The sequence below is a fragment of the Neopelma chrysocephalum genome, unplaced genomic scaffold, assembly GCF_003984885.1.
Source record: "Neopelma chrysocephalum unplaced genomic scaffold, ASM398488v2 Primary Assembly neopelma1_100, whole genome shotgun sequence".
Lineage (NCBI taxonomy): Eukaryota > Metazoa > Chordata > Aves > Passeriformes > Pipridae > Neopelma > Neopelma chrysocephalum.
The window spans coordinates 2,765,714-2,774,259 of NW_020897763.1; the positions used below are offsets into that span (position 1 = coordinate 2,765,714).

The window sequence follows — 8,546 nt, forward strand, 5'->3', positions numbered from 1 at the left end:
GATTCAGCACCAGGACCCTCCTGGATTGAACCAGGACCCTCCTGGATCCAGCACCAGGCTGAGTTGACAGTGATTCCGGGCAGGATTTGCCCCCCAGCCCTGCAGCAGCTCTGGGGGAAGCGATTCCCCAGGAGCAGAGCTATCACATTCCATCAGGATAACACCAGACCGAGGAGGGGGAGTTGGCACCGGGGATAAAAATCATCTTGGCAGGACTAGGAGCAGGTAGAGAGTGGGGCTGGGTGAGCTGGGAAGCAGCAGCTCAGAGAGGGGAGGATGGGAGGGAGGCTCTGCAGCCGAGCAGGGCTCTCCTGGTCGGGGGGGATTTAGTCCTAAGCTGCCCCGGGATGCAAAGCCACGGCCTCATTAGTGCTTAAATATGAAATGTATGCAGGAGAAAAGCTCAGCTGGGAGATTCAGGGCAGAGACAAGATGAGGGGCATTTGCTGGGCTTTGAAATCCATCCCCTAATGAGAGCAGGGGGGGATCAAGGCGGGCTGTGACCGAGATCAGAGCGATCCCAGAGTCTACTGAAGAAAAGGGCACCTGAGCACGGGGAGAGCCCCTTCCCTGGGGCTCCTGAGCCCCCCAGCCCCTGCCCAGCTCACCAGGGAGTGCCACATCCCTGCTCCAAGGGGCAGATGGAGGCTCAGGAGGGTGTTCCCAGCACGGCTCCCTTTGGAAGCCCGGAAGTCACACCCGTCCTCCCAAACCCAAAGCCGTGGGTGCTTCAGCAGGCAGGACCTTCCTGGGCTTTGCAGAGTGGCTGGAAATGTTTTCCTGTGCTCTCACAGCTCTGACAGCAGCTGCCTCCAAGTTTAGGAGCAGGATCTGGAATTCGTGGGATGGGGAACAAATCCCTGCTCGCTGAAAGCAGGGGAGGAGCAACCCCCCCAAAAAACAGCGCTTGGAGCAGGTTTATCGCTGGACACGCAGGAAACTCTGAGTAAAAACCAGCAACAGCCGCTCCCAGCCCCCTGCTCCCACCTTCCTGGAAACCTCTAAACGGCCACTCAGCCCATTAATTGCCCCTCTTTGCCGGGTTGTCTGAGAGATGCAGCATTTCCTCGCAGGAGATGGGCTCTGATGAGGGGCTGGGGATGCAGCAATTCATAGTTTCAGTGCTGCTGCTTTGCTCCTGCGACTGGACCAGGAAAAAGGAGCCCAAACCTTGCACAAAAAACCTGTTTGAAGCTCAGAAAAAAAACCCAACCCAAACCAAACAGAGAGGAAGAATCATAACAGCAAAAGAGGATATTTAAAGAGGGAGGTTCTACAGAGAGGACTCAAGTCCTGCTCTGAGTAGTGAGTGGCTGCATTTATTTTTGCAAAATACAGGAAACAATCCCCATCTATGCCGCTCTTTAATTATTTAAAGTGCTTTTAATGCGTTGTTAGGGCTGGAGTAACAGCTTTCCCTTGGGTGTGTCTGCAAAATAATTAGGCTTGGAGAAATTGGATTAATTTTTCATGATTTTTGACGATTGGGCAAAATGCACTCTCAATGATTTATTTTTTCCTCTCGCCCTCTCACTTTGTGACAACGGGAGGAAATTGTAAAGTCTTTACCATGAAAAGTGCTGCAAGTCTGATGTGGAAAGATAAGAGATTGGAGAATAGAAAGGGGTGATTGAGCAGCCTCCAAAAGAGAGGGGTCAGCAGTTCTCTCTGTTCCTAAAATGAACAATAGGATCTTTCTCCTGCAATTCCTAATTATGGAACCACACGAAGAGAACAGACAAAAGTCATTTTTTTTCCCTTCAAGTCTAAAACCAATACTCTTTATGGTCCCTGATGATGTTTTTCCACACACACACAGGGGTGGCAGAGGATCCAGTTTTGATTTTTTTTTCTTACTCAGAGCATAGATAAAATGTCTTCTCTTTTCCCATATCACCTCTCCTATTATCCAGGAAAGGTAAAGCCTTTCCTAAGGGAAAGTCCCTGCACTTCACTTTGATTTCATCAGCCTGGTCCAGTTCCTCCTGCCCACACAGCCCAGCCCTGACCCTGCCTGGGTGAGGTTACCCCTGCAAAAAAAAGCCCTTTTTCTTCTCTCCCAGTGTCAGCAGCCCGTGGCAAAAAGCGTTTTACTGCAATTTAAGGCAACTTTCACCGTGGATCCGTAAAAATCCACCCAATGTAGGTCAGTGAGCGGAGCTGGGAGAGGTCAAGCAGCATTTCAGTAAAACCAGGACTTGTTAGGAAGAGAAACAGCCTCTGGAGCCAAACCCTGCTCAGGCTGTGAGGCCTGAGGAGAAATGACATCCAGCAAAAGAGCAGGACAGGGATGGGAGATGGATCTTCCCGTGGCTGATTCTGCCCTTGCTGGGGGATGCTGGGAGTGAGCTGAGGCAGTTCTCTGTGACCTACTGCTCCACTTCCTCAGCTCAGGCTCCTCTCAGCCCTGGCCCAGCTCTCCAAGTCACTGTTTCCTCTGTTGGAAGGTGAAAAACAGAGGGGAGGGCTCTGTGCTTGGAGAATCAGCCTTTAAATGGCAGCTAATTCATCTGGTGGGGTAAGAAAGGAAGCCTGAAATGAAACGGTGCTGGAGGGATAAAGATGGTGCTGTCAGAGTTCAGCAATACCCACTGCAAGGAGAAAAGGACTTTGGGTGATCCTGATCCACGAAGAAAATCCGGATTCTTGTGGATGAGCTAAACCCTGGGTGGAGGAGGAGCTGTAGCAGCAGCACAGCCCTCCAGGACTTGGAGGATGGAGATCCTCTAAGCCAAAATATGTCCCTTTTCAGGTCTCCACCACCCAAAGCAGACCAATCTGTTACCCCCTTTTCTTTCTTTTTTTGGGGTGGGGAAGAGAAGAGGAAAAGACAGAAGAGGAAAAGAGGAAAAGATTGGCCTCTGTTCAGACAGGAAAAAAAGAAAGCAAAGTAACACTGGGTAGAGAGACACCACTGCAACCAAACCAAAGGGGGGAAACATCCCCGAGGCAGGAAAGCAAAACCTACAGGTGCAGAGAGCAGGTCCTGCACTTGTATCCCTCGGGAAGAGCCTTCCCTGGGAAGCTGTTCCTCCTTGGGCAGCCCCAGGGCAGAGCAGGAGCTCTGGGGGACGAGTCCTGCTGCTCCACACACCCCCAAAGCTGCCCCACAGCCTTCAGGGGGTGGGTTTTGGGGTGGCTGCACCCCCTGGCTCTGCCACTGCCCCCCCTTCTGAGCTGGGCACGGGGCTCAGAGCTGTGTTGGGAGTGGGAAGTCAGGTCTGTCAGGGGTGGGAATCCTTCCCTGGGAAGCAGAAGTTGTGCTCTGGGCTTTGCAGGGGTTGGTTTTCCATGGAAGCAGGAGGAGGGGCTGCCCCCGGGGCTGGAAGAGGCTCATCCCTGCTCTGCTGCTGCAGGGACAGCACCCAGGGCCAAGCCAGCAACAGCCCCCCATGCAGAACATGCACAGCTGTGGCACAAACGTGTCCTTAACCCTTTCAATGGGCACCTGGCAACAAGGGGATGCTCCTGCCCCGACGCCCTGGCACAGCCCTGGCACAGCTCTGGCACGGCCCTGGCACAGCCACGGGAGCTGAGCGGTGCCTGGGCACCAAAAACACCCCCCCACGTGTGCCAGGGCTGCCCACTGCATCTTCCTGGGGGGAAAAACCCAGCTTAGATCCCCCAGGGCAGGGCACAGGTGCCGTGGTGGGCACCCCCAGGTCAGGGCTGGCTGGAAATATTCTGCATTTTGCAGGGTGGGGATGGCGAGGCTTAAAAAAAAGGGAGAGGGGCTTTGTGCAGAGATGGGATTAAAAACCTCTTTGGTGGGGGAAAAACACCCCTTTTTAACAGAGGGGAAAAAAACCTCTTTAATAGAGCAAAAACCCCTCTTTAATAGGGAAAAAAACCCTCTTTAATAGGGAAAAAAACCCTTTTTAATAGGGAAAAAACCCTCTTTAATAGGGAAAAAAACCTCTTTAATGGGCAACTTGGCTCTCCTCTGGGCTTGTTCAGTGTGTGGCCACTGCAGGGTGTGGTGGCTTTGGCCATCATTAGGCATCTGGGGGCTTTTTAAGCCCAGCTCAGGGAAGATTTTGATCTTTGCAGGCCCCGCTGTGGATCCTGCCCTCGCCCTTCCTGCCCGTGGGGGCTTTGTTTTTTTACCTGCCATGGTTTTGAATGCCCAGTTTGGCCCCTCCTTGAGGCCTGGCTTTGCCATTGAAAGGGTTAAAACAGAGCTCATGCTTTAATTGGCAGCACAGAAAGCACCTTTTTTTTTGCCCCCATGCCTGTTACCTCCAAATCCGGTACCTGGGGTTGGCGTGGCTTCGAGGGCAGCGCCAGGGGCAGAGAAGGGGGGTACGGAGAGAGCACGGCAGAGAAGGGGAGAGAAAACACAGGAATGTGTCAAACAACCAGAGCACACCCACGGGACACTCGGGAACACTCACACACAGTCAGGAGAGAGCTGGGAGAGAGGGAATGAAGGCAGTTTGAGCACGGCCTGACACCCTCCTGTGCGTTACAGCCCCTGGGACACGGCGGATAAACCACAGCAGGGAACTCACACCCAGCTCCAACACCCTCAGCACCCTCAGCAGAGGTGCCAGGGGTGTCTTGAAGCCAAGTGCTTGGATCCAATCCTGGTTTTGACCCTGAATTTCCCCCTGATTTCCCCTGGAATCACTCACATCTCGTCCCGCCCCGTGCGGGTGTTTGGTTTAAACCTCCCCTGGTGAAGGAGTCTGGAGAGCAGAAAACAATTACCCAAGAGAAAAACCCATTCAGGGGTTTAATTTTCTTATTCTGCTTATTTTCTTTCAATCACAACCTCATTTTTGCAGCAGGTGCCTTCCCATCAAGGTGGGCACTTCGGAGCTGCTCGTGGTGCCCAACCTGCCTGGCACGAGCAAAACTCACCCAGGTCACGTCGTCCCTCAGGGTCTCGTGTTTTGGGGGCAAACTTTGCCCCCAAAGTTTCTGGAACTTGACTGTAAACTACTTTAATTTTTTTCTTGCTGCTTGATTGGCCAATGCTTTGTCCTTTCCAGCAGGGGAGCATCAGGTGCCACCCCAAACCCTGCGGAGAGGGTGCCTTGCCTTGGCACACAGCTGTAGGCACTGCCTGCTGTCTCCTGAGACAAATCAAATAAGTTTTGGAGTTGGTTCTGGCTGTTATTTCACTGTTCACTGCCAGTGCACAGAAACAAACCCAGAAAAGCAAATGCATGAGAGAAACAACTAAAAATCTTGACCATCGCCCTCAATCCCACTCCTGTGCTCTAACAGCTCAGCAAAGCTCCTCTTTAAAGCCCCTCTCACCATTGCCAGGGTGTAACTTGGCTGCTGTTTTCCCCCACAGCCCCATCTCCCATCAATTAGTGCCACTGGAAGCCACCTAAGAGGTGTTGGGAAGCATTTCATTTCCACTGGGTCACGGTAGGAATTGCTTTTCCTACTCAGAGCCATTAGCTGGGGAGGGGGAGATGGAGGGAAGGAGACAAAGCCCCCATTAAATCAGAGCACTAACCCAATCAAGGGGCTGTTAGAGGAGGATAAAGAGAGGAAAGAGCCGCCTTCTGTCTCCCCACGTTCCCTCAGGGCTCCTGAACTTTCACTGGGTTTGATGGATGTCCCACCAAGGGCATTTTATCTGATTATGAGCCTGAGAGTTGGGGGTTCATTCTGGGTGGGGTGACTGGGAGGTGGCAGCTGCTTCACCCCCTCTGAGCCACCTAAAAGTCGCCCCCATCTGCCCCTTATTTAGCTCATACTGAGACAAGAGAGGGGCAAATTAAATCACCTTCAGCAAGAGGAGAGAGAGGTCACAGAACCACAGCACGGTTTGGGTTGGTTGGGATCTTAAAGATCACCCAGTGCCACCCCCTGCCGTGGGCAGGGACACCTTCCACTAGCCCAGGTTGCTCCAAGTCCCTTCCAACCTGGCCTTGGACACTTCCAGGGATGGGGCAGCCACTGATTCTCTGGGCAAACCTGTGCCAGGGCTTCAAAACCCTCCGAGTGAAGAATTTTGTCCCAACATCTGGCAGCACAACCCCACCATGCCCTGCTGCTCTCCAGGGCACGTGAGGAACCCTCACTGCCTGTGGGGGGGCACCTGGAGCACAGGACAGTCTCTCAGTCCCCTCTGGAGTGTTTCTGCTGCAGGATTTGGTCCTGACCCGTCCCTCTGTCCCCGCAGCAGAGTGGCTGTGCTGTCTCACTGTGCTGGCTCCGTGCTCCTCCTGCTCCTCTGACCCGCAGTTTTTGGCTCATCCCCGTGTCCCATCACCCCCCCCCAGGCCCTGGGCAGAGCCAGGAGCTGTTGGTGCTGCACATACCTTCGTCCAGCAGGGCTGGGGACTCCTCCACTACGGGCTCTCCTTCTCCCACCTGGGTGCGGGCGCGCAGCACGAAGCGGTAGCGGGAGATGGGGTCTGTCCTCTGCAGGGTGAACCTGGTCTGGTTGGGGGAGAGGTTCTCCACCACGGTTCGGCCCGTTTTGGTCCCGTTAACTGGGGAGGAAAGCCAGGGGGTGGTGGGTTCAGGTTCAGGTGCCCTCCAGCTCCTCAACCTCGCCCTGCCCTCGCCGCGGGGCCTCGTGCTCGGAGCTGCTGCTGGTAAAGACTCTTCGTTTGGGGCTCTTGGGGACACTCTGGTGGGGACATCCGGGTGGTGAGGGAAGGCTCTGCTGCCCCAGGCATCGTGTGGGCTCTGGGCAGCCTCGTACACTGCAGGAGCTTGTGTGTGTCTATATCTACAGCCACCCCAAATATCTACAGCCACCCCAAATCCTTGTGCCTCCAGCACACAGATAATCACCTCTCACAAAGCACTTCACTGCAAAACCTACAGGAACCGAGTCCTTCCTTTCAAAACAGTCTTAATTATGGCTGATCAATAGAGTGAGCACAGGAACTACTTGGACTGAGCTTAAAACACAGATCAAACTTATTCCCCTTCAATAGCCGAGGCTGGGGAACTGCTGAGCACCCCTCACCCTCCCTGGCTGACTCCACTGTGCCAGGACCCCTCTCAACACCAGCTTGGCTCCTCATGGAAGTCTCCAGCTCCTTATGGAGAGATCCCTGGGCTGGGGGAGGAGGGAATCAGCAGCAAGGAAAACACTGAGTTACTGAAGGATTATCGCTCAGAGGAGAAGGTGGAACGTACAGGGTTGGTATCTAAGGCTGTATCCTGTGAGGACTCCATTGGGATGCTCGGGGTGATCCCACTCCAGATTGATGATTTCCAGGTTGGGCTGTCGGATTCTCAGGTACCTGGGGGAGCTGGGCACTTGGGAGAGGAGGGAGGAGAAGGGAGAGAAGAGAAAACACACGAGATAACACACCTTCCACTGCTGAGCACGCCACGGGCCGACCCACAGGACATTCCAAAATAGCCACACAGACACACAGCAAAGGGCAGGAACGGCCTGAATGAGGATCTTGTGCCAGAAACCAAGTGCCAGCAGCAGTTGGGGTGTGCAGGAGCAGAAAGCAGAGCAGCTCTGCCATGCAAACCCATCCCAAAGTGCCTGTGCCATGCTGGGAACCCCCCAGCGAGGCCACAGAAGGTGCTGCAGCTGAAGCAGAGCTGGGACTCAGTTCAATCCCTGCTTCTCAGACTTTTTTTGCATCCCCCACCCAGCCCAAGGTTTTTATCTCCTCCATAAAAAGCAGGACAGCAGCTTCTCTTATCACCAAGTGTGGTATCAGTGTCTGGAGATCTCCAGTGTCCTTACCCTGGGTTATCACTGCTTGTTCAAAGCCAGTGAAGGAAGGAAAAGAATTACACAGCCCTGAATTAAATTATTCTCCTGGTTGACTCATAATTGCGGTGCCTTAATTGGAGAAAGAGCTTGGCTTGCTGATCTGGGAGATTGGGGGGTGTTTATTTTTAACCAGCAGAGTGTCATCCAGTCTCCTAAATGTCGATATGGAGTCAATAAAATAGCTTGGTGGTATAGGAAAAACAAAAATCAACATTTTCCTTGTGACAGGGGTATAATCTGCTGTAATTGTTTCGATTAATGCCACCCATGTATCCTCACAGCCACCCCAAATGCCTGTAGCCACCCCAAATATCTACACCCACCCCAAATATCTACAGCCACCCCAAATCCTTGTGCCTCCAGCACACAGATAATCACCTCTCACAGAGCAAAACCTACAGGAACTGAGTCCTTCCTCCTAAAACAATCTTAATTATGGCTGATCAACAGAAAATCCTTAGGAAACGGTGACAGCATCCAAGAAAATCCGGAGGAAGAGGCAGGGCTGAGCTGCTGCTCCAGTGCAGCAGGGGTGGGATGAAGAGGAAGGCAAAGAGGAAGATCCCGCTGGATTTTGAGACAAGATTTGCCCCTAAAAAGGGGCTAAAATTCCCCCCTTTCTGGGCTAAAATTCCGTGCTAATTTTCTTCCCTGGGTTTTTTCTGTGCTAAAATTCCATGCTAATCCATCTCCTGGGTTTTTTTCTGTGCTAAAATTCCAGGCTAATTTTCTTTCCTGTTTTTTTTGTACTAAAATTCCATGCTAAAATTCCATGCTAATTTTCTTTCCTGGGTTTTTTCTGTGCTAAAATTCCATGCTAATTTCTTTC

General features: G+C 52.8%; 1 protein-coding gene across 31 annotated transcripts in view; it reads right to left on the reverse strand.

The window, feature by feature from the left end:
• Positions 1–8,546, reverse strand: part of NFASC (neurofascin) — an 84,040-nt gene that overhangs the window by 18,794 nt on the left and 56,700 nt on the right. For 14 of the 31 annotated variants that reach the window (XR_003536199.1, XM_027695403.1, XM_027695397.1 and 11 more), the window contains 3 exons: positions 7,117–7,239; positions 6,285–6,458; positions 4,240–4,269 (listed from right to left, as the gene is read on the reverse strand). Coding sequence is in view for 30 of the 31 variants with exons in the window: in XM_027695403.1 (XP_027551204.1) it covers positions 4,240–4,269; positions 6,285–6,458; positions 7,117–7,239 (327 nt within the window). In the remaining variant the exon portion in view is untranslated. Of the gene's footprint in view, positions 1–4,239; positions 4,275–6,284; positions 6,459–7,116; positions 7,240–8,546 lie in introns of all 31 variants that reach the window. The other 17 variants (XM_027695415.1, XM_027695414.1, XM_027695413.1 and 14 more) reach the window with 3 other exon arrangements.